The 25,685-nt window shown below is 36.2% G+C and overlaps 1 protein-coding gene across 1 annotated transcript in view; it reads left to right on the forward strand.

The window, feature by feature from the left end:
- COL24A1 (collagen type XXIV alpha 1 chain) overlaps nucleotides 1-25,685 on the forward strand; it is a 373,554-nt gene that overhangs the window by 228,867 nt on the left and 119,002 nt on the right. Inside the window, exons 31-34 of the mRNA XM_065907005.1 lie at nucleotides 5,904-5,957; nucleotides 6,234-6,278; nucleotides 6,394-6,438; nucleotides 20,598-20,651. Coding sequence (XP_065763077.1) covers nucleotides 5,904-5,957; nucleotides 6,234-6,278; nucleotides 6,394-6,438; nucleotides 20,598-20,651 — 198 coding nt within the window. The remainder of the gene's footprint in view (nucleotides 1-5,903; nucleotides 5,958-6,233; nucleotides 6,279-6,393; nucleotides 6,439-20,597; nucleotides 20,652-25,685) is intronic.

Below are 25,685 nucleotides of genomic sequence, written 5' to 3' on the forward strand. Positions count from 1 at the left end.
ATAAAAAGTGAAAGGAAATAGAATGAGGATAAAAGGATGACTAAGAGTTTATTCACTGTAAATAAGAGGTAATATAATCATTGTCTAATAATTATGCATAAGAATTAAGTTAAAAACCTTTCATTCCTTAAGTCTTTTAAACATTTAGATCCTGTTTTTTTTTTTAAAGAAATAAGAACCACCATTTATTGCCTGCCTGCCATGTGCCAAGCACTTTTACATATACTAATACTCAAAACCACTCTAAAAGGGGGAGACATTTATCTCAGATATTATAGTTGAGGAAAATGAGGCTCTGAGAGTTTAAGTATATGAACCATTGACATAGGTCTGGGGCACAACCAGGATTCAAACCTTAGTGTGTCTAACTTTAAAGCCTATGGTTTTTCAATACCTCATTGAATATTAAAGTATTTTTCCTTGATTAATTTGAATATGTAGACTCTAAGAACTCTGTTTTCTCCCTTGGCTTCACCTTGACTTTTACAGCTAGTGAAGAAAGTATTTTAAAATGCTAAAATAATGGCCTCCAAATAACAAAGATTTAAAAAAAAGAAAAACACCCTCCCATTTTCCTGTTGGCAAGTTCGAGAAAGGTGCTTAGTTTAAAATAACAACTTTAGGAACTCATTGGCAATACAGTGATATGGATTAGGCACATTCACTGTTGTGGCTTGGTTTCAATCCCTGATCAGGGAGCTAAGATCCTAAAAGCTGCACAACGTGGCCAAAAAATAAAATAAGCCCAAAGAAGTAATGACTAATTTCATTGTGCTGTGTTTTAGGTGAAGATTAAAGAAAAAGAGCAAATTTTTCTGTATCATCACTTCTTTTCTGAAAAACTATTTTCCTTTCTGGGTTATGGATTTATAGCCTATAAATAATATTGATGGCCACATCTATTTTAGCCCAAATGAGATTTAGGATAATAAAAAATCATGGAAGATGATCTGTACTTTCATTTTAGTGGTCTGTACTCTGCCAGCATTCATTACTTGGTCAGGTCAAATGTGTTTATTCAACACTGTATTACTCATAGTGGGAAAGTTCAACCAACTTTGTGACAGATGAAAAAAAAATATTTGGTTAGCTAAATAATTGAGATCTTATTGGTTAATCAGGCGTACATGAGCCATCTACTTAAGCAAGATATGTTTCTGAATCACTTGTGCTATATCATGTCATATGGAAGGTTTATTTATCTGTAGTTTTTTAACTTCCCTGTGATCCCTGGGCAAATTATTTCTCTTTTCTGATTTGACACTTTGTCTTCATCTCTCACCTCCTCAAAGGTCTCTCTCATCCTCCAGATACATTTCACTGATATGTTTCCAGATGACTCCTCATAATTATTTAAAGTGCACCCAGTATTTCTTAAGCAAAGTTTTAGTTTAGAAATAAGGGCTTAATTTAGAACAAAAATGCTCCCTTTACAGGAGAATATTTGATGTAATCAGTCAGCATTGGGACTATAAAAAGAACTGAAGACGAGAATGTTAAGGAAAAAAGATAGTATTATAAAGTTCCATTCTAGTTCTCACCTAGTATCTTCTTCTCCCATCAACCTATTTCCTCATCTGTTCTCCACTATAGATGTGATCATAATGCATATCATTTCAAATGTTTTTCACTCACAAAAATTTGAGAACTTCTGTCCAGCCTACAGGGATAAATGCAAAAGTTATTTGGATGGAGATGCCTGTGCCCCAGCCTTTCCTTGCTATCCCAAAGACTGAAGAGGTCAATATTTCCAGCACACCTGTAACACTTTATGATACACAACTGTGTCACAGTACATTGGAGGGGAAGCTAGGCACATTTTCATGGAGACTATACAAAGAACTCTCATTATGAAACTAGTGCTTATACGCCCTTGCTGTTCTGCCTGTGATTTGTACTTTTATCATATGTGAATATGTAGACATCATGAACGGTAGGACTACAACCCAAGGATTCTGCTCCTCCGTCTGATTCTCTGCTATCCATCCATCTACCATTCATCTGTCTAACATTTACTGATTTAATACAATCTGTCAAACTCTCCTTCTGTCTTGGAGAATTCAAGGTTAACTATTCTTTAGATATAAGCCACATGATTTCATGGTTTAATGACTTACAGTCAGTGGCTTTTAAAGTATCATACAATATTGACAGAGAATAGCAAAAGCTCAGGCAAGCAATAATACCTACCATCTCAGGAAACAATCTAAACAACTTAGTATCATGAAAATTTCTCTAACTTGTTTTGTGAAGATTGTATAATGCTGCCCCTTATGAAGAAGATAACAGGATTGACTGAAAATGTTCATGTAGTTTGAGATTGTTAGATGGGAGAGTTACCTGTAGTGACTTATTTTCCTTTCTTGGGCTCCAACATCACTGTGGATGGACTGCAGCCATGAAATTAAAAGATGCTTGCTCCTTGGAAGAAAAGCTATGACAAACCTGGATAGCATACTAAAAAGCAGAGACATCACTTTGCCATACAATCAAAGCTATGGTTTTTCCAGTACTCACATACAGATGTAAGAGTTGGACCATAAGGAAGGCTGAGCACCGAAGAACTGATGTTTTTGAATTGTGGTTCTGGAGAAGACACTTCAGAGTCCTTTGGACAGCAAGATCAACCTGTCAATTCTAAAGGAGATAAACCCTGAATATTCATTGGAAGGACTGATGCTGAAGTTGCGATACTTTGGCCACCTGATTCAAAGAGCCGACTCATTGGAAAAGACCCTGATGCTGGGAGATATTGAAGGCAAGAGGAGAAGGGGGCAACAGAGGATGAGATGGTTGGATGGAATCACTGACTCCATGGACATGAACTGGAGCAAACTCTGGGAGACAGGGAAGCCTGGTGTGCAGTCCATGAGGTCACAAAGAGACAGACACAATCCAGAGACTAAACAACAACAAACCTGTAGCCGACTTTTAACTTTTCCAAAAGAGGACCAAAAAAAAAAAGATTAGATTTTTTTTTAACTTAGCCAGAATACATTCCTCAAGAGCTTTATATTATGGCTAATCAGATATTTTAAGGCAAGTACTAGAAAGAATAACTTTATACCCAATTAGGTACCTATTATAATACTGCTTGTCTAGTGTTCTTAGAACTTGACCTGAAGCTTGTTGTCTCAGGAGTCAGAGAAGAAACCCAGGGATAACTTCTACAACCAATATCGAAGTGAATGTTACAAATGTTGATAAAACCAAGCTTTAGTTAATTAACCAACCCTTAACTGAACCCTTAATGGTACTTCCCTGGTGACTCAGATGGTAGTGTCTGCCTGCAATGGGGGAGACCCAGGTTCAATCCCTGGATCGGGAAGATCCCCTGGAGAAGGAAATGGCAACCCACTCCAGTACTCTTGCCTGGAAAATTCCGTGGATGGAGGAGCCTGGTGGGCTATAGTCCATGGGATCGCAGAGTTGGACACGAGCAACTTCATGAGCAACTTCACTTAACTGAAGCACTGGGAGGACCAGACTTTTCAAGAGTTCTGCCAGTCTTAACATGGAGTCAAAATTTTTATCTTCTCCCCACTCCTTGCTTTCTGCCACAACCAAACTTACATTTTCAATTTGATTTTATATTAATGCTGTCATAATTCTACTGATTAATATTAACAAAATATCCGAGAAAGTCAGAAGTTTCATGTTACAAAAGAGTTAAATGCCTGGTTACCAGTGCACACATTTCTAGATCGTACTTGTTTCTGTGGTGTTTTAGAATGCTAACTACTCATTTCTTTTCATACTTTCTCAGCCACGTTCTATTATTACTCTAAAAAATTTTGGAATGTGTTTTCCTAAAGAGAAGAAAAAGGGAAAAGGGCATGGAAGGTGCTAGGGAAAGAATCAATATAGTCTACTGAATTTTTAAGGTAAAGGTAATTATTAGAACAAGGTCCTGCAAGATTGCACTTGAAACTTCAGTCATGCTTTAAGTTTGGTTTTTCTTCCATCTTCAGTTACTTAGCTGTCAAACATTCCAGGGAAGCCCCCACCTCAGGACCTTTGCAGTTGCTATTGCTCCTACCAGAATGATCTTTCCCAAGTTATTTGCATACCCTCAGTCTCGTCTCCTTCAGGTCTAGCCACATGTCATTTGAGAGCTTTCTCAAACACCCCTCTAAAGTAGCTCCCCTCCGCACCTTAGATTCTTTCTAGTCCCTTAGCCTCTTTATTCTTCATTATACCTAACTACCTATAGTCATTTTATATTGTAATTTTGCATATATATTTGCTTATTTATAAATTCAGGGGTTTGTCTCTTCTCCCAGTTGGTCCTCAATAAATGTTTGTTAAGTGAATAGCACGTTGAAAGTCACATATCTATTAAGTCCACACTCCTCAATCTGATATTCAGGGTCCTATACATTCAGAGTTTAACTTAGTTTTTCAGTCTTTTATGGGAAAATAGGGTCAAAACTAAGCTGGGGACATGTCATGGAGTACCTTAAATACAGACTGAGAAATTGTAGTGCTGGAGATACGGCTTTGGCTCTAGTATGCCTAGTGGGGCTATACATCCTCGTGGACTGTGAGTCTTCTCTCCAATCCCATGAATGTTCCCAACAGGATCAGGGTATGCAGTTACCCCAAGAGCACCCAGGAAGAGCGTCCTATTACAGTAAGCGGCTTTATAATAGTGTATACTTAAACTAAGTTGGCCTCAGATGGGCTACAGTAGAAGGTGCTGAAGCCTATGGGGCTCCTTCAAATCATCATGTTATATTAGGAAATTTGTGTCACTGTTTTGTATAGAAATCTTCAATGCCTCCTCATTGTTTATTGATTCAACTGTAAACTCCAGTCCTTCACTCTTTAAATTCCAGTCTTTCTACAATTATTTATTAATATAGAAATACTAAAAAATGCTCAGTGTAATCAATAACTCAGGTTAAACGAACTACATTTTTCATTCTTGCATATCTTCTTTTCTGCCTCTGTATCCTTTTCTCATACTATCCCTCTATTTAGAATTTCTTCCAGAGCATGATCTCTGACTGTCAAAATAATACCTCCATTCCCTTTACAACCTGTGAAAGCTCTCTCCCTCCTTTGAATCGCTTTACCCCTTAACACACCTTATCTCTGCCTATATTATAGTTGCTTTTGTAGTTTACCTTATATCATAATATGGATCCCCATAACATTTAATGCAGTGCCTTTTTCACAGTTAATGTTCAGTTAATGGTTGTAGAATTTGATTAATTCTCTTTAAAAGGAATTTAAGATCTTGCAAAGACAGTTATAATTTTGTCAAGGAATGTATACCGTCTTTCATAGAGAATGACTTTTGCAACTAATATTCATAGCTAATTACTGATTTGGTATTGATAGCAACACAGCTGAGAAATTTTAATTGTACATGAACATTCTCAGCAGCATTTCTGTTCCTTTTCTGTGCCCATGGCCCACTTTCAGTTGTCAAGCAGGTGCATGGTAGAGAACATGCAGTCAGCATTCGTTTCCTAATAAAGTGGTGAGAAGAGTGCCATTTCAAAAATATAAAGCAAGAAAACTGTTTGGACAAATCAGCTACTTTAAAGTTACTTTAGAGTTGTTTTTAGGAGAAATTCTAGATTTCTGTAGAGTAAATGATAAGGTAAACAAAAGACTTAAATAACAAATCTATATTACAGCCACCTGCCTCAACAACTCAATCAGCTGTTTTTGTGGTTATCTGTTTTACAATTTTGCATTAAAAACACTGGCCTGATTCTCCTATGCAGATGAGTTCACCCATATTCCCAGCTGTATTCTTTACTGTGTTCCTGGCACAGAAACAAGCAAAAGGAGTTTGTCAACTATTGAAGGCAATGTCTCCATTTGTGTGGATGCATTAACAGTACAAAAGAAACATTTAAATTAACAACAGGATTTTTTTTGATCTCTAGGGACCAAGAGGACCAGATGGTCCCTTAGGAGAGCAAGGTATACAAGGTACCAAGGTAATCATTTATTTGCTCATTTCATATGCAGTTAAATATTTTTGAACCTGTATCTCCTACCTGTCTAAAGACTGATGTATTTTCTTATAAAAGTATGATTATAATTTTTAAGTCTAATTATGAAACATACATAAAGTTTTTACTGTACTCGCAGAAATGTGTTTTTTTTTAATTGAAGTATGTATATGATGTCTTACTTTTTTGGTATGTGAGTGTATGTGTGTAAGACCATAATTCCCATTCTTATTAACTCAACCTTTTATTGATTCTTGTTAGGGTGAAACAGGAGATCAAGGAAAAAGAGGACCTCATGGTCTTATTGTAAGTAGTAAAACTGTTCACATTAACCATAAACATAAAATCTTCTATTTTTCTTGGCCTGTGATTCGTGTTTGAGGAGGGAGCTCCTTGACCCAGGCATTTTCTTTCTCATTAGGGTAAGACTGGAAACCCTGGAGAGAGAGGAGAGAGAGGAAAACCAGTAAGTAATTAAAAATAATCAAACCATATTTTCCACTTTATCCTCTGATATAACTCTTGTTTAGTAATCAGTATGTTAGACTAAGAGAATGTAAGTTATTTTCCTCCTTGAGTCCTTAGGTCATTCTTTCATTGAGGCATATTGCTTACTCATTTGGGACCTTTTCTGTACCTGTCTATAAACTGATAGTGGTAACTGACACTTTAGCTTCATCTTATTATGATATTTTTTCTGTAAAACCCATTTCAAGATAAAGTAGTGTGATATCATATAAATATAATGGAACATTAAGAAGCTAATGTAAGAAACTTCTTTGAGGCCTCTTGCCTAGTTTCATTTTAACTCAACTTGTGTTGTTTGGACCCTTGGAGTGTGGAGTTGTGTGTGTCTTTATATTTCCCATGGCCCTACTCTAAGAGTTTGTAATATCATATAATGCTAAATATTTTCCTACCATCAAAAATCTCATAAATATACAATTTTTTTCTCTGGGACACAAGTTCTGTGGTCATCAATATTAATTAAAGGGAAGAAAATATATTTTTAAAAAAGAGAAATATATTCACATACACATATATGTTACTCATATATACATGTATAGTTTTGAATACTCGAGCTTAAATGTATGGGTTTTTTATTTCATTTTAAACATAATTTTTAATGTCATTTTGATCTGTTATATACATATATGTATGATTTAAAGTTATGCAGTTTAAATATACAGCAACTGAATAGTCAGAAAAGGCTAGGAGGATATTGTAGTTGCTGTAGTGGTTATCACTGTCGCTGGATTTACTTTTCGTCTGTGAAATCTGCTGCCCCCTGCCTGCTGGTTCCCATAATAGCATTACATTTGACAATGGTCAGACCTACAGTAGCAGAGACTTAAAAGAGAAAAACGCTTGTATCCAGGGAAAGAACTTGTTTGTGAGAATATATTATTAACTGAAGTCACCCTGAAAGGCTATTTCGGAGTATTAATATTCATCATCTGAGTTTCTTTTATATCAATGTAAGCAGTGTTTCTGGAGATTCTTCCATGTTGCTGCACTGTAACACAAAATTAATATTTGTGATGAATGGAAACATTTGGAATTTTTCAAGTCTGTTCTTCTTATTTTAGAAAAATGAAACCAGGAGAAATTAAATTACTTAGACATATTGTACATTGTTGACACTCCTTAGATTTTACCTTCATGTTCAGCTTATCACATATGCCTGGATAAATATAAAATTAGAAATCTGGTTTCCTCAATCAAAAATGGTTGAGGAAACCAATTGGTTTTTACTAGAACTGTTTTGTAACTAGCTTACACCAAACAAGTCTCATAGACTATTGCAAGAGTAAAGTTAACGTTAGCAGATGACAGTACAAAATGAGTTAATACTAACTGTTGAGGTTTACTTAGATTTATACATACATCATCCCCTTGGTCTTGATTAAACTGAAAGAGACTTGAGATCTGAAGAAAGCTAGGATCAATCAATCCAACAAATCCAGATGCCCCCCAAATACATCTGATCCTGCACAGTAATCTCAGTGTCTCTAGTCATTTTTTCACTGTCAGCAATCAGACAGTGCTTATAATAGAAAGATACACCGGAGGTCAGATTGGCCTTTGTTTTAGTGCACGCTGTTCATAATGTCTTGGCTAAGTTGGTTAGCTCTTCAGATCTTATTTTCTTCATGTGTAAAATAGACATCTCTAAATTGTCATGGAATTGGTGCTTTTGAACTGTGGTGTTGGAGAAGACTCTTGAGAGTCCCTTGGACAGCAAGGAGATAACAACCAGTCCATCCTAAAGAAAATCAGTCCTGAATATTCACTGGAAGGACTGATGCTGAAGCTGAAACTCCAGTACTTTGACCACCTGATGTGAGGAGCTGACTCATTTGAAAAGACCCTGATGCTGGGAATGATTGAAGGCAGGAGGAGAACAGGACAACAGAGGATGAGATGGTTAGATGGCATCACCGACTCAATGGACATGAGTTTGAGTAATCTCCAGGAGTTGATGATGGACAGGGAAGCCTGGCATGCTGCAGTCCATGGGGTCGCAAAGAGTCAGACACCACTGAGCGACTGAACTGAACTGAACTGACTGCAATTGTCATAATACTAAAACCAGGTATTAAATGAAAATTGCTAGCACATATAATTCTCGGCTAGTCCAAATAAACAGAAATATACTTGTTATGTTGTTGTTCAGTTGCTCAGTCATGTCCAACTCTTTGCAACCCCACGGACTGTAGCACACCAAACTTCCTTGTCCTCCACCTCCAGTGCTCAAGCTCATATCCATTGAGTCAGTGATGCTATCTAACCATCTCATCCTCTTCTGCCATCTTCTCTGTTTGCCTTCTGTCTTTCACAGCATCCAAATATTTTCCACATCAGGTGGTCAAAGAATTGGAGCTTCAACTTTAGTATCAGTCCTTCTAATGAGTATTCAGGATTGATTTCGTTTAGAATTGACTGGTTTGATTACCTTGCAGTCCAAAGAACTCTCAAGAGTCTTCTCCAACACCACAGTTCAAAAGCATCATTTCTTCAGTGTTCAACTTTCTTTATGATCCAACTCTCCCATCTGTGCATCACTACTGGAAAAGCCATAGCTTTGACTATACAGACCTTTGTTGGCAAAGTGATGTCTCTGCTTTTTAATGCACTGTCCAGGTTTGTCATAGCTTTTCTTCAAAGGAGGAGGCATCTTTTACTTTCATGACTATAGTCACCACCTGCAGTGATTATAGAGCTCAAGGAAATAAAATCTGCTACTGTTTTAATTTTTTCCCTATCTATTTGCCATGAAGTGATGGGACCAGATGCCATGATTTTAGTTTTTTGAATGTTGAGTTTCAAGCCAGCTTTTTCACTCTCCTCTTTCACCATCATCAAGAGGCTTTTTATTTCCTCTTCACTCTCTGCCATTAGGGTGGTATCATCTGCATATCTGAGGTTGTTGATATTTCTCCTGGGAATCTTGATTCCAGCTTGTGCTTTATCCAGTCCAGCATTTTGCATGATGTACTCTGCATACAAGTTAAATAAGTAGGGTGACAATATGTAGCCTTGATGTACTCCTTTCCGGATTGGGAGCCAATCCATTACATGTCTGGTTCTAACTGTTGCTTCTTGACCTGCCTACACATTTCTCAGGAGGCAAGTAAAGTGGCTGGTATTCTCATCTCTTTTAGAGTTTTCCACAGTTTATTGTGAGTCAAAGGCTTTAGCATAGTCAATGAAACAGAAGTAGATGTTTTTCTGGAATTCCCTTGCTTTTTCTGTGATCCAACGAATGTTGGCAATTTGATATCTGGTTCCTCTGTCTTTTCTAAATCCAACTTGTACATTTGGAAGTTCTCAGTTCACATACTTTTGAAACCTAGCTTGGAGAACTTTGAGCATTAACTTGCTTGCTTGTGAAATGAGTGTAATGGTGCAGTAGTTTGAGCATTCTTTGGCATTGCTCTTCTTTGGAATTGGATGACAACTGACCTTATCCATATTTGTCTAGGGGCCAATGTTATTTCCTATACTTTTCTTCCATCTGTGTATGTATCTGACTCAAAGAGAGAATCAAGAAGAAAGGACATGATGCATTGTGTTATTAAGGTGATAAAGTCCACATAACATATTAGTTTTCTAAATCTTATAAAAGAAACTATTAACAGTTCATTCATCATTGATTTTTATCTAGAAACTCTTTCAGTTGATGAGATAAGGGTATTAAATCCTCCACCTTCGATTTTTGTATTTGTCTATGACTCTAATTCTTTCAGATTTTGCTTTATACATTTTGAAACTATTTTTAGAGTATTTACATATGGTTATTATGTCTTCCCAGTCAACAGACCCTTTTATTATTACAAAATGTTCCTCTTTCTTTCTGGTAATGCTTTTTATTTTGAAATCTACTGTACTTGATATGAGTCTCTCTAGCTGTTTGCATGGCATATGTTTTTCATTCATTTATTTTCAGCCATCTGTGCCTTGATGTTTAAAGTGAGTGTCTTAAAGTTACATCTTGCCTTTTAATTCATCCTGACAACCTCTGCCTTTTAAATAGTGTTTGCTCCATTTCCACCTAATGTAGTTATTGATGTAGTTGCATTTAGGTCTACCATTTTATGACAGTTTTCCTTTGTCATGGTGGTGGTGTTCAGTGCCTTTTTTGTTGGTGTTCAGTCGCTCAGGAGTGCCCAATTCTTTGTGACCCCGTGGACTGCAGCATGCCAGGCTTCCCTGTCTTTCACCATCTCCCTGAGTGCCTTCTTTAGGCATTGAATAACTTTGAGAACTCCATTTTAATTTAGCTATTGACTTTTTAGCTATACTTCTTTTCATTATTACTTTTAAGTGGTTATTCTAGGTCAGAAGTCAGTGAACTATCTTTGTAAAGAGCCACAGAATATTTTGGCCATTGTGGCCATGTGGTCTCTGGTGCAGCTACTCAACTCTAGTGTCATCGTAGTGTGAAAGCAACCATAGACAGTATATAAAGAGTGAGCATGATTATTCAAAAAAATTATTTACAAAATCAGGTGATGGTCCAAATTTGGCATTCAGACTGCATTTTGCCAACTGATTTAGGGTTCACAGTCTAAGGTTCTAATGTCTACTTAGAGTTAATGTAGTAATACTTTACATAATGGTAAGAAACTTCTGGTCATATAAACTTGTTTACCAGTACCCTGTCTTACATGCTATACTTGTTTTATGTATTACATTTCTATATATGATATAAACCCCATATTTCAAAGTTAAAATTCTACTTGAATATAAATAGAATACTTTTTGCCTTACTATAAACGAAATACATGTTTTAGAGATTTTTTAATGTATCCATGCATTTACTCTTTCTGGTGCTCTTAATTCTTTCTATATATGCACATTTCTAAGAGGTATATTTCCCTGAAGCCTGGAGAACTTCCTTTAGATTTCTAATAGTCAAGCTCTTCTAGTGATGAATTCTCTTAGTTTTTCTTTATTTCACCTTTTTTCTTGAAGGATGTTTTCACTGATTACAGAATTCTGGGTCAACAAAGTTTTTGTTTGTTGTTTTTATTTTTTTTATTTTTTTTCTTCCATTCAGTACTGTTTCCATTCAGTGCTGTAAAATGACACACTTTATTTTTGGCCTGCATTATTTCTGAAGAAAGGTCTACACTTACCTTTATCATTATTCCCCTCCATATAACATATTATTTTTCTCTGTTTTCAAGATTCTCTCTTTATCTTTGGTTTTCAGTAGTTTGATTGTGATGTGTCTAGGTGAATTTTCTTCACATTTATCCAGCTTGACATTTGCTGAGTTTTTTGCATGTGTAAATTAGCTTTCACTAAATTTGGAAATTTTTAAATGCTTTTTTCAAAAATTTTTTCTACACAATTTTCTCTCTCCTTTCCTTCTTGTATTCTAGTTAAATATATGTTAGTCATTCTGATTAACTTAGGTCCCTGGGGCCGTATCATTCCTTATTCAGTCTTTCTTCTTCCTGTTTTTTTTTTTTTTTTTAATTGGATAACCTAAATCTATCTTCCCTAACTTGTTAGGGAAGCTCTTTTAGTTTTATTCTTGATATTTTATTTTAAACTTTTATTTGGATATTTAATTTTCAGTTCTATAATTATAGATACTCTTTTTATTCTGAGATTTCCTATTTATTTATCATAAGTACATTTTTATTTACATGAGTGAGCATTTTTATTTTTTTTATCTTTCCACATTCTTTTTTTTTTTTTTTCATTTATTTTTATTAGTTGGAGGCTAATTACTTCACAATATTGTAGTGGTTTTTCCATACATTGACATGAATCAGCCATGGATTTACATGTGTTCCCCATCCTGAACCCCCCTCCCACCTCTCTCCCCATCCCATCCCTCTGGGTCATCCCAGTGCACCAGCCCTGAGCACTTGTCTCATGCATCCAACCTGGGCTGGCGATCTGTTTCACACTTGATACTATACATGTTTCAATGCTATTCTCTCAGATCATCCCACCCTCGCCTTTTCCCATAGAGTCCAAATGTCTGTTCTGTACATCTGTGTCTCTTTTTCTGTTTGCATATAGGGTTATCATTACCATATTTCTAAATTACATATTTATGCATTAGTATACTGTATTAGTGTTTATCTTTCTGGCTTACTTCACTCTGTATAATGGGCTCCAGTTTCATCCATCTCATTAGAATGGATTCAAATGTATTCTTTTTAATGGCTGAGTAATATTCCATTATGTATATGTACCATAGCTTCCTTATCCATTCGTCTGCTGATGGGCATCTAGGTTGCTTCCATGTCCTGGCTATTATAAACAGTGCTGTGATGAACATTGGGGTACACATGTCTCTTTCAATTCTGGTTTCCTCGGTGTTATGCCCAGGAGTGGGATTGCTGGGTCATATGGCAGTTCTATTTCCAGTTTTTTAAGGAGTCTCCACACTGTTCTCCATAGTGGCTATACTAGTTTGCATTCCTACCAACAGTATAAGAGGGTTCCCTTTTCTCCACACTCTCTCCAGCATTTATTGCTTGTAGACTTTTGGATAGCAGCCATTCTGACTGGCGTGATGTGGTACCTCATTGTGGTTTTGATTTGCATTTCTCTGATAATGAGTGATGTTGAGCATCTTTTCATGTGTTTGTTAGCCATCTGTACGTCTTCTTTGGAGAAATATCTGTTTAGATCTTTGGCCCATTTTTTGACTGGGTCATTTATTTTTCTGGAGTTGAGCTGCAGGAGTTGCTTGTATATTTTTGAAATTAATCCTTTGTCTGTTTCTTCATTTGCTATTATTTTCTCCCATTCTGAAGCCTGTCTTTTTACCTTGCTTATAGGTTCCTTTGTTGTGCAAAATCTTTTAAGTTTAATTAGGTCCCATTTGTTTATTTTAACTTTTATTTCCAATATTCCAGTCATAGAGGATCCTGCTGTGATTTATGTCAGAGAGTGTTTTGCCTATGTCCTCCTCTAGGAGTTTTATAGTTTCTGGTCTTACATTTAGATCTTTTATCCATTTTGAGTTTATTTTTGTGTTGGTGTTAGCAAGTGTTCTAGTTTCATTCTTTTACAAGTGGTTGACCAGTTTCCCCAGCACCACTTGTTAAAGAGGTTGTCTTTTTTCCATTGTATATTCTTGCCTCCATTGTCGAAGATAAGGTATCCATAGGTACGTGGATTTATCTCTGGGCTTTCTATTTCGTTCCATTGATCTATATTTCTGTCTTTGTGTCAGTACCATACTGTCTTGATGACTGTGGCTTTGTAGTAGAGCCTGAAGTCAGGTAGGTTGATTCCTCCAGTTCCATTCTTCTTTCTCAAGATTGCTTTGGCTATTCAAGGTTTTTTGTATTTCCATACAAATTGTGAAATTATTTGTTCTAGTTCTGTGAAAAATACTGTTGGTAGCTTGATAGGGATTGCATTGAATCTATAGATTGCTTTGGCTCATATACTCATTTTCACTATATTGATTCTTCCAATTCATGAACACCGTATATTTCTCCATGTGTTTGTGTCCTCTTTGATTTCTTTCATCAGTGTTTTATAGTTTTCTTTGTATAGGTCTTTTGTTTCTTTAGGTAGATACACTCCTAAGTATTTTATTCTTTTTGTTGCAATGGTGAACAGTATTGTTTCCTTAATTTCTCTTTCTGTTATCTCATTGTTAGTGTATAGGAATGCAAGGGATTTCTGTGTTAATTTTATATCCTGCAACTTTACTATATTCATTGATTAGCTCTAGGAATTTTCTGGTAGAGTCTTTATGGTTTTCTATGTAGAGGATCATGTCATCTGCAAACAGTGAGAGTGTTACTTCTTCTTTTCCTATCTGGATTCCTTTTATTTCTTTTTCTGCTCTGATTGCTGTGGCCAAAACTTCCAAAACTATATTGAATAGTAGTGGTGAGAGTGGGCACCATTGTCTTGTTCCTGACTTTAGGGGAAATGCTTTCAATTTTTCACCATTGAGGATAATGTTTGCTGTGGGTTTGTCATATATAGCTTTTATTATGTTGAGGTATGTTCCTTCTATTCCTGCTTTCTGGAGATTTTTTATCTTAAATGGATGTTTAATTTTGTCAAAGACTTTTTCTGCATCTATTGAGATAGTCATATGGTTTTTATCTTTCAATTTGTTAATGTGGTGTATTACATTGATTGATTGGTGGATAATAAAGAATCCTTGCATTTCTGGGATAAAGCCCACTTGGTCATGATGTATGATCTTTTTAATTTAATATATTCTTGGATTCTGTTTGCTAGAATTTTGTTAAGGATTTTTGCATCTATGTTCATCAGTGATATTGGCCTGTATTTTTCTATTTTTGTGGCATCTTTGTCTGGTTTTAGAATTAGGGTGATGGTGGCCTCATAGAATGAGTTTGGAAGTTTGCCTTCTTCTGCAATTTTCTGGAAGAGTTTGAGTAAGACAGGTGTTAGCTCTTCTCTAAATTTTTGGTAGAATTCAGCTGTGAAGCTATCTGGTCCTGGGCTTTTGTTTGCTGGAAGATTTCTGATTACAGTTTCGATTTCATGCTTGTGATGGGTCTGTTAAGATCTATTTCTTCCTGGTTCAGTTTTGGAAAGTTATACTTTTCTAAGAATTTGCCCATTTCTTCCAAGTTGTCCATTTTATTTGCATATAGTTGCTGATAGTAGTCTCTTATGATCCTTTGTATTTCAGTGTTGTCTGTTGTGATCTCTCTATTCTCATTTCTAATTTTGTTAATTTGGTTCTTCTCCCTTTGTTTCTTAATGAGTCTGGCTAACAGTTTGTCAATCTTATTTATCTTTTCAAAAGACAAGCTTTTAGCTTTGTTGATTTTTGCTATGGTCTCTTTTGTTTCTTTTGTATTTATTTCTGCCCTAATTTTTAAGATTTCTTTCCTTCTACTAACCCTGGGTTTCTTCATTTCTTCCTTCTCTAGTTGCTTTATGTGTAGAGTTAGGTTATTTATTTGAATTTTTTCTTGTTTCTTGAGGTAAGCCATTATTGCTATGAACCTTCCCCTTAGCACTACTTTTACAGTGTCCCATAGGTTTTGGGTTGTTGTGTTTTCATTTTCATTTGTTTCTATGCATATTTTGATTTCTTTTATGATTTGTTGGTTTTTCAGAAGCATGTTATTTAGCCTCCATATGTTTGAATTTTTAATATTTTTTTTTTCCTGTAATTGAGATCTAATCTTACTGCATTGTGGTCAGAAAAGATCGCCGTAATGATTTCAGTTTTTTTGAATTTACCAAGACTAGATTTATGGTCCAGGATGTGATCTATTCTGGAGAAGGTTCCATGTGCACTTGAGAAAAAGGTGAAATTCATTAATTTGGGGTGAAATGTCCTATAGATATCAATTAGGTCTAGCTGGTCCATTGTGTCATTTAAAGTTTGTGTTTTCTTGTTAATTTTCTGTTTAGTTGATCTATCCATAGGGGTGAGTGGGGTATTAAAGTATCCCACTATTATTGTGTTGTTATTAATTTCCCCTTTCATACTTGTTAGCATTTGCTTTACATATTGCAGTGCTCCTATGTTGGGTGCATATATATTTATAATTGTTATATCTTCTTCCTGGATCTATCCTTTGACCATTATGTAGTGTCCTTCTTTGTCTCTTTTCACAGCCTTTATTTTAAAGTCTATTTTATCTGATATGAGTATTGCGACTCCTGCTTTCTTTCTTTTGTTCTCATGCTGTGGGGAGGGAGGGACATTGCAGACAAATGTCACTGGCCTATGTGGGGAGCACTCGCAGTGTTCCGGCCACACTGGGTTTGCCCCCGCTCGCGTCGTGTGTGCTTTCCCCGTCTACACTGCTCAGGCTCCAGGCTGCTCTACCGGGAGTGGGCCCTGAGTTGCGTGCATTTCCCAGGCCCAAGCCACTCAGGTTCAGGTTCTTGGGTACTCCACAAAGGCACAGACTAGGTTGGGCCTGAGTTTTGTGCCTTCCTGGTCTGAGCAGCTCAGGCAGCCAGGAGCTTGACGAGCACACTCTATTCAGGTGCAGCGTGACTTCTCCCCTCCCCATCCCAGCCTGTTTCCAGGCGCACCTGGTCCAGTGTGCCTTGTGTCTGTTCTGGGGATCTGATCTCTGTCTGCGACCCTCCCGGCGGATGTCAACCATCCAGAATCTCGGGAAGTCTTTGGTTAGAAACTGGAAGCCTGTTTGCAGTTTGGTAGGGGATTCAGTCTCTGGGGCCAAGTTGCCCTTTCTGGCTCTGGCTGGTGCCGGCCTCCCCCCTGCCTCCTGCCTCTGGCGGGGGATGGGCCGGTCTGCAGCCGGCTAGCTCTTCTCTGGTATTGCTCAGTTCTTTGTTCTGCAAACGGCTGGCTGTGCCTTAGGTTAGGGCTTTTCGCAGGTTAATTCTCTCACTCTCTCTCTCTTGCTATCCCACAGTTTAAGTTGCTATCTCACGTTAGCTCCCTCAGATTGCCCTCAGGGCATTCAGGCCAGGTCCTTACCCTAAGTAATGCCGCCTGCTCCTCTCTGTTCAGCCCCCACTTGCTGGTGGTGGATATGAGCGCCTGGAGTGCTTTTCTGCTGGGAGTTGCTTTTAGGCATGTAATCTGTGGGTTTTATTTATTTTTCCTCCCAGTTAAGTTGCCCTCCAAGATTCGAAAACTTTCCCCAAACCAGTTGCCCACCAGTGAGAGGGTTTCCTTGTGTTTGGAAACTTCCTCTATTAAGACTCCCTTCCCGAGACAGATTTCCATCCCCAACTCTTTTGTCTCCCTTTTTATCTTTTATATTTTGTCCTACCTCCTTTCAAAGACAATGGGCTGCTTTTCTGAGTGCCTGATGTCCTCTGCTAGCAATCAGAAGTTGTTTTGTGGAGTTTGCTCAATGTTCAAATGATCTTTCGATGAATTTGGGGGGGAGAAAGTGGTCTCCCCATCCTATTCCTCTGCCATCTTAGCTCCTCCTCAGCATTTTTATATTAACTACTTTAAAAATGTTGTGTGATACATCTAAAATCTGTATTATCTTGAGTCTGGTTTCCATTAATTGCCTTTTCTTATATATATGGGAAATTTTCCCTGTCAAGTAATTTTGAATTATATCTTGAATATTTTGACTTATTCACTGTAGAGACTCTAAAGTCTGTTACATTTCTTTAAAAAGTATTGTTTGTTTTTTAATTTGGCAGGCATTTAACTTGGTGATCAAACTCCAAGTTTTCTTTTATGAGTAGATGACTGCTAAAATCTCTGTTAAGTGCTTTTAACCTTGTCTGGTCAACTTAGAGTCTGATGTACCAATACAAACCTACACGTGATTATTTAAAATAGAAGGGCACTGAATGTTTTATTTCTCATGGAAATCAGAAAAAGCAGTTTAGTATAGTGAAAGAGCTTGACATTGGAATCATACATATTCCAAGTCAGATTCTGGTTCTTCCACTTATAACTGTTTTAACTTAGTACAAATTATTTGACCTTTTTGAGCTTCAGTTTTCCTATCAGTAAAATGAGATAGATTTATAGTTATGAAAAAATCATGCTCATTATGTCTTAGCACAGGCCCTCAATAAATAACAACCACTATAAGTCATTATCCTCCTGGTCGTCATTGGCATCATCGCTGATATGCATCATAGAGCAAGGAGTTGTACTACAGATAAGGTATTTCAGTAGCCTTGTAGCCTTAAAGAGAATCTGAAAAGCCTTAAAATGAATTTTTACTTTGTGCCAGCTTGTTCTTTTCTTTTTCATCTCCAATAAAAATAAATAGGGTCCATATAGATCATTTCATAGTTTTGCCAAACAGCATTTATGCAGCATTAACAGTATTAAAAGTACATATCAAGCTTAATATTGTGTGCAGACACACTTTACAAAGCAAATTGGGCAAGTACTATTTAAGGTTCTAAGTGCTTTATGTTTCAAATGGTATATCAGGCATAGAGGGCTTCCTTATATTAATCTGGTCTTAATTTAGGAGTATATGGGTAACATGTGATTTTCATGACTGAAACAAGGTCTTTCTTAGTCAGGTGAAAGTCCACAAGATTTTACAAATCTGCCTTTCTCTAATCGCTTCATCAGTGGCTCAGCAGTAAAAAATCCACCTGCAATGCAGGACGCAGATTCAATTCCTGGGTTGGGAAGATCCCCTGGAGAAGGAAATGGCAACTCTCTCCAGTATTCTTGCCTGGAAAATCCTATGGACAGAGGAGCCTGGTGGACTACAGTCCACGGGATCACAAAAGAGTCAGACACAACTGAGCAACCAAACAACAACTACTTTCTCTAATCAGACGATCATATGTAACTAATCATGGCATTGATGATTATAACTTAGATTCTTTGCTCCTGAAAAATTTTAATCTCTTCCAATTTAATATTAATGTTAAAATTTTAAATTGAAGATAAAAGGATGATTGTGATCTGCTATATAATTGCCAGACTTCCCGAAGGCAATAATTTAGAAGAGTAGGAGCTGCAAATTGCAAATAGACAAGGGCAGTATTTTATATATCATTAGTAGTCATCAATATCTGGTACACAGTACATGCTCAGTTATGCTTTGAATGGAAGGATCAAAGAGGACCTGGAATTTGATTTAGAGTTTTATAGTCCTGGTGGTTCAGGCAATAAAGAATCCTCCTGCAATGTAGGAGACCTGGGTTTGATTCATGGGTTGGCAAGATGCCCTGGAGAAGGAAATGGCTACCCACTCCAGTGTTCTTGCCTGGAGAATTCCATGGACAGAGGAGCCTGACAGGCTACAGTTCATGGGGTCGCAAAGAATAGGATATGACAGAGTGATTTTCACTTTACATACCATTTTAGAATATACCTCCATGTCTAAGATTCAATTTTATATTACCATGGATAGCATGGTGTAAAAATGGGATAAAATAAAGAACATTGGAGAGGTCCAATTTGATCATTTCTGGTCTTTAAGTTCTGAGACGCTTGTGCCTTCCCAGGCTATAAGAGCATAAGTCAGACTCCTTTATTTCTTGCCTGGAAAATCCCATGGACAGAGGAGCCTGGCAGTCTACAGTCCATGATCACAAAGAGTTGGATATGAGTGACTGAGCATGCACACAGATATAAAGAACTCCTATGACTCAATGACAGAATAATAAACAATACAATGGCAAAATGGGCAAAAGGACTTGAGTAAGCATTACTCTAAAGAAGATATATAAATGGCCAATAAATATATAAAAAGATTCTCAGTATCACTGGTCTTTAGGGAAAAGGAAATCAAGACCACACTGAGATACCACTTCCCACCCTGGGTAACTGTTATCACACATACACACACACATACACACACTACACCTATATATGAAGAAAAAATAATCAGTGCTGGCAAGAATGTGGAGAAATAGGATTCCTTGTGCCATGCTGGTGGGAATGTAAAATGGTGGGGTTGCTGTGGAAAGCAGTTTGCCCAGCTCCTCAAATTGTTGAACATAGAATTATATATTATCCATCAACCCATATAACTCACTTCTAGGTACCCCAAAGAATGTAAAGTATGGGTACAAACATATACTTGTATATTAATGTTTATAGGAGTGTTAGAATAATAAGCAAAGTGTAGAAAACCTGAAGTGTTTATTGATGATTAATGGATAAACAAAATGTGGTATATACATGTAGCAGAATATTATTCAACCTTAAAAAAGAAGGAAATCTTGACACATATTACAAATGGATGGATCTTTATGCTACATGAAATAAGCCAGACACAAAAGAAGAAATAGTGTATGATTCCATGTGTATAAGATCCTTTAAGTACCTACTTTGACTACTTTAAGTCAAATTCAGAGACAGAAAGTAGACTTGTGGTTGCCAGGGAAGGCGGGTGAGGGGTAGGGAGCTATTTAATGGGTATAAAGTTTCAGTTTGGGAAGATAAAAGATTCTGAAAGTGGGTAGTGGTAATAATGTGAATATACTTAATGTGAATATACTTAATGCCACAGTACTCTAAATTTACACATACTGTACACTTTAAAATTATTAAAATGATGGATTATATATGATGCGTATTTTACCACAAAATAAAAAATAAAGAATCAATAAAGATAGAAAAATTAGATGGGAGGATCTTAAAAGAAAGCTGAGGTATGAAAACTAAAACATTTTCAAACACCATTTTTTCTCTAAACTTTACCTTTTTTTATTCAGGGTTTACAAGGACCCCCAGGGAGTGCTGGAGACAAGGGACTTACAGGAGAACCGGTCAGTATATTTTTGTGTTTCTAATTGTGTTTTTCTCATAATGTATTTTACCTGTCTCTTATTATTGCTCTGTTGTTCTGTGGCTGGTAAGTTTTTGAAATTAGCATTTATCATGGGCAGCTAATTATAAGAATGAATATTTTGCTGTGAAGATAATTTATAGTGCCTTCCTGGTTTCATAAAGTCAAATTTGGTTCTGTTTATCTGGAACCATTAAAACTTCATGTATTTCCATTTTCAACAAATATAATTCTGTTTTATTGACTCTCAGAATTTTTCTCTTAACAGCTTACTATTTATATAATAATTATTATACTCCCCCTTACACATACACACACACAAAATCATATTTATGAGGGCAACTCTATAATAAAAGACCATATAGAGAAGCCAGACTCTACACGTAATGGGCCAAAATGTGGAAACTTGACAGAAATGCTAGTAGGTCAATAATTCAAAAACTTACATCACATTTTCATACATATGCCTCAGTTATAGATTTTCCATAGAAAATGAACTGTGAAAATGAAATACCTTGCCACACCTTCTTTCTCACAATATATTCTTTATTGCCTATGAAGTCATTCTTCTGACTAATGGTATCAGATGTAATGTGCAGTAACATGCTCCTAAGATTTACAATACAAATAGTCTTTGAAACTACTGTGTGGTTGATCTTATCCATCATGTGACACAAAAGTTTATAAGTGGTTTTTGCACAGTTCACTTAGCTAGTATGAAGGAGAAAATTCTAATAGTCAAAGAACTCTTCTTACCCATCTGTGTTCATTACCTGCTTTATATATTTAATCTGTGGTATAAGCTTTTCAAACAATAAGTAAAGATTTGACTATGTGTGTACTTTTTCCAAACACAGAATCTTAAATGTGATATTGATTTTATCAAACTAAATTCTTCTCAGTTTTCTCTGGTTTGTATCTCTTAACCTGCCATCCCAATTCTAATATTTATTTGATCAAAATCATGCAAATATCTAAATATCTCTTTCTTCTAAGAAGGCTATAGCTCCTTGAAGTCAGAGACCACTTATTTTTTTTCATCTTTGCCATCCTCTTTCCTAGTACAATGTCTGGCATATTTATCTATCTAGTGTATCTTTGTTAAACAGCACTAACTAAAAGGTCATATGCCCAATGGTGTAATCATTTAGCTGGTAATACTAGCTGAAGTGAAACAACATTAAAACGAATCTCAATAAAGAATTCATTTAAGTCATGAAAAGTATATCAATGGAGCTATGGCAACAACAGAGATAATATCAAGTTTTATACAAAAAAAGATTTACTGTTGTAACTGTAAATTACTAAATGGCTGAAAAAACTTAAAAATTGACATTCAGGTCCCAGGGTCAGTGACTCTGGTAAGTAAAATATAAATCAATTTGTAATGGATGTCATGGGCTTTGTTTCACATATTTGAGCCACCTAGTAAAATCTAAGGGAATATATAACAAAATAAACCATCTTAATCTATGGTTAGGGAAACTTCCAGAAGAGGAGAATTTGTGCTGTGAACTGAAGGATGAAGAGTGGGTTACTTAAGCAAATATGGGGAAAAGTCATTCCAGAGAGAAGTCATGACCTGGGAGAAAGCCTTATATAATAATCTGAAGATCTAAAAGAAGGTCAGTGTGACTGTGACACAGGGAATCGAGTGGGAAGTAAGTACAAGATGAGGATGGAAAGGGAGGCAGGGGACGAAACACATGCAACTCTATAAGCCCCATCCCCAAATATATGTATTTTTAGCCTAAGAACAAAGGGATATCATTGAAGGGATAGGGCTAGTTTTATGATTGTCTTATTATTTCATAAAACTCACCCAAACCATTTGGGAATGAACCAAGAAAGCCTTTCTGTTACAACAGTCCAGATAAGATACAGTAGAATGTTTTTGATTAGCAGAGAAAAAAGTAGGTGTAAAATATTCCAAATGAGATAAAATCAACAGGAGAAAGTTGTAAAATATGTGAAATATCTGAAGTATGGTTTCTAAGGTTGTGGCTTGAAGTATCAATAGGTTCTCTCTCATTGAAACTGAAAAAAAATCAGCAGCAATTTATGTTTGAGAATGGAAGATTAAATTTAGCTATGTTGAATCTGAGGTGTCTTTGAGAAATGTGAAGATGGCAGTTGATTGTGGTGCTCAAAACAGAAAGAAGTGAAAAGTGAAGTGTTAGTTGCTCAGTCGTGTCCAACTGTTTGCAAGTCCATGGACTGCAACCAACCAGGCTCCTCTGCCCATGCGATTCTCCAGGCAAGAATACTGTCGTGGGTTGCCATTCCCTTCTGCAAGGGATCTTCCCAACCCTGGGAGTGAATCCAGGTCTCCTGCATTGCAGGCAGACTCTTTATCATCTGAGCCACCAGAATAATATCCTGAAATTTAAAATATTGGAGTTATCAGTCTAGGGAGAACATATAGGAAAGAGAAAAGGATATTAGGATGAACTTTGAATAAATTCCACATATAATAATTGTTGATAGAAGGGAATGAAACTGCAGAAAAGATTGAAAGAGGCAAGAGGAAAATCAGATATATAAGTTAGGAATTCAGCACTAACCATAACCCATCTTAAAATCTTCATGACAATCTTAAATTCCTTTACAAGTATGTAAGCAAAAATAATATATCTATATTAAAGTAGAAGTGAAATTTATATGCCAAAATAAGAGAGAAAATGGAATCAAAGTCTTAATGTAAAAAGAGTGGGATAAAGACTGGAATACTAAAAAAAGAAAGAACGAGTGTAGCAAATAGAAAACGGTAATAAATATAGTAGGTATTACAGCTGTATCAGGTATCACTGAAATGTCAATGTTCTAAGAAACAGAGAGAGTGGAAATAAAAATGAGACCTAACTGTATGTTGTCTTCAAGGAACCTACTTTAAATATAAAGACACAGATATATTAAAAGTAAAGGGATGGACAAAATGGACTAAGATATGCTAACACTAACCAAAGGACAACTGAAGTAGGTATATTAATTTCAAACAAAATACACTTCAGATCAAGGATAATTATGAGGGATAAAGAGGGATATTATATAGTGATAAAGGTATCAATTCTCCAAGAAAATATAATTGTGCTTAATGTGTATGAATCTAACAGGAAAGCATCAGATTTTGTGAAGCAAAAACTGATAGAACTCCAAGGATAAACAGACAAATTTATTATTTCAGTTGGAGACTTTAGCACTCATCCATTTATCAGTTATTGAGAGATCCAGCAAGCAGATAATCAGTAAGATTATAGTTGAACTGAACATCACCATTAGAAAACTGAATCTAATTGACATTTATGAAAGTGAAAGTAAAAGTGAAGTTGCTCAGTCATGTCTGACTCTGTCAACCCCTTGGACTGTAACCTACCAGGCTTCTCCGTCCATGGGATTTTCCAGGCAAGGATACTGGAGTGGGTTGCCATTTTCTTCTCCAGGGGATCTTCCCGACCCAGGTATCGAACCCAGGTCTCCTGCATTGCAGGCAGACACTTTACGCTCTGAGTCACTCGGGAAGCCCATTTATAGATGACTTAATCCAACAACAGAATATACATTCTTTTAAAGCTAACATGGAATATTCACCAAGATAGACTGTGTTCTGGGTCATAAAACACACCTTAACAAATTTCAAAGAGATGTCATACAAAATATGCTCTCTGTTCATAATGGAATTAAACTAGATGTCAGTAAGAGAAACATAACTGAAAAATATTTAAACTACACACTTCTAAATAACACTGATTCAAAGAAGAAATCTCAAGAGAAAATTTGACAATATTTTCAACTAAACGAAAATGAAGATATAACTTATCAAGCTTTGTAGAATGCAGTGAAAGCAGTGCTTAGAGGCAAATGTATAGTATTAAATGCATATATTAGAGAAGAAGAAAGATCTATAATCAGTAATCCAAGCTTCCACTTTAGGAAACTAGGAAAAGAATAGAAAATTAAATACAAAGTAAGCAGAAGAAAGTAAATGATAAAAAAAATCAGAGCAGATGGCCAGTGCAGTGGACATGGGGTTTGATCCCTGGTCCAGGAAGATTCCACATGGCCTGGGGGCAACCAGGCCCACGGGCCACAACTCCTGAGCCCACGTGCTGCAGCTGCTAAAGCCCATGCATGCTGGAGTCTGTGCCCTGCAACAAGAGAAGTCACCCTAAAGAGAAGCTTGTGCACCACAACTAGAGAGTAGCACCTGCTTGCCACATCTAGAAAAAGCCTGGATGCAGCGACAAAGACCCCAAACAGCCTGAAAATAAATAGGTTAAATAAAAAAAAAAATCAGAGCAGAAATCAACTAAATTAAAAACAGGAAAATAGAGAAAATCAATGAAACAAAAAATATATTCTTTGAAAAGACCAATAAAATTGGTGAAACTGTAGGCAGAATTATCAAGAAAAAAAAAGACTTTAATTACTAATAGTAGAAATGAAAAAAGGGCCTTCACTACAGATCCCAAAGTCATTAAAAAGACAATATAGGAATACTATGAATAACTCTTTGCTCACAAATTTGATAACCTAGTTGTAATGGACAAATTCCTTGAGAGACACAATCTACCAAAACTTAGATAAGGAAACTCTGATAATCTGAATAGGCCTATTTTGATTAAGGAAACTGAATCAATATAACTGAATCAGTTTGCCATGTACCTGAAAGTAATATAACATTGTAAATCAATTATACTCCAATGTAAAATTAAAAAATTTTTTAACTTAATAATTAGTAACCTTCCAAACAGAAAGCACTGAGCCTGGATGGTCTTACTAGTAAACTCTCAGAGATTTAAAGTATCATAAAATGACACCCATTTTCTACAACAATCTTGGTTTCAGATGCAAGCAAAGTATGATCCATGAATGAAAATTTTGATAGGTTGGACTTCACTAAAGTCTAAAAACTTCTATTTTTGGACATGTTCAGTGAATGAAGACATGTCACACAGCGGGGAAAAAATATTTGCAAGACAGATATCTGTTAAAGGACTTGTATCCAAAGATACAG

Source organism: Muntiacus reevesi, chromosome 1, assembly GCF_963930625.1.
Source record: "Muntiacus reevesi chromosome 1, mMunRee1.1, whole genome shotgun sequence".
NCBI classification, from domain to species: Eukaryota; Metazoa; Chordata; class Mammalia; order Artiodactyla; family Cervidae; genus Muntiacus; species Muntiacus reevesi.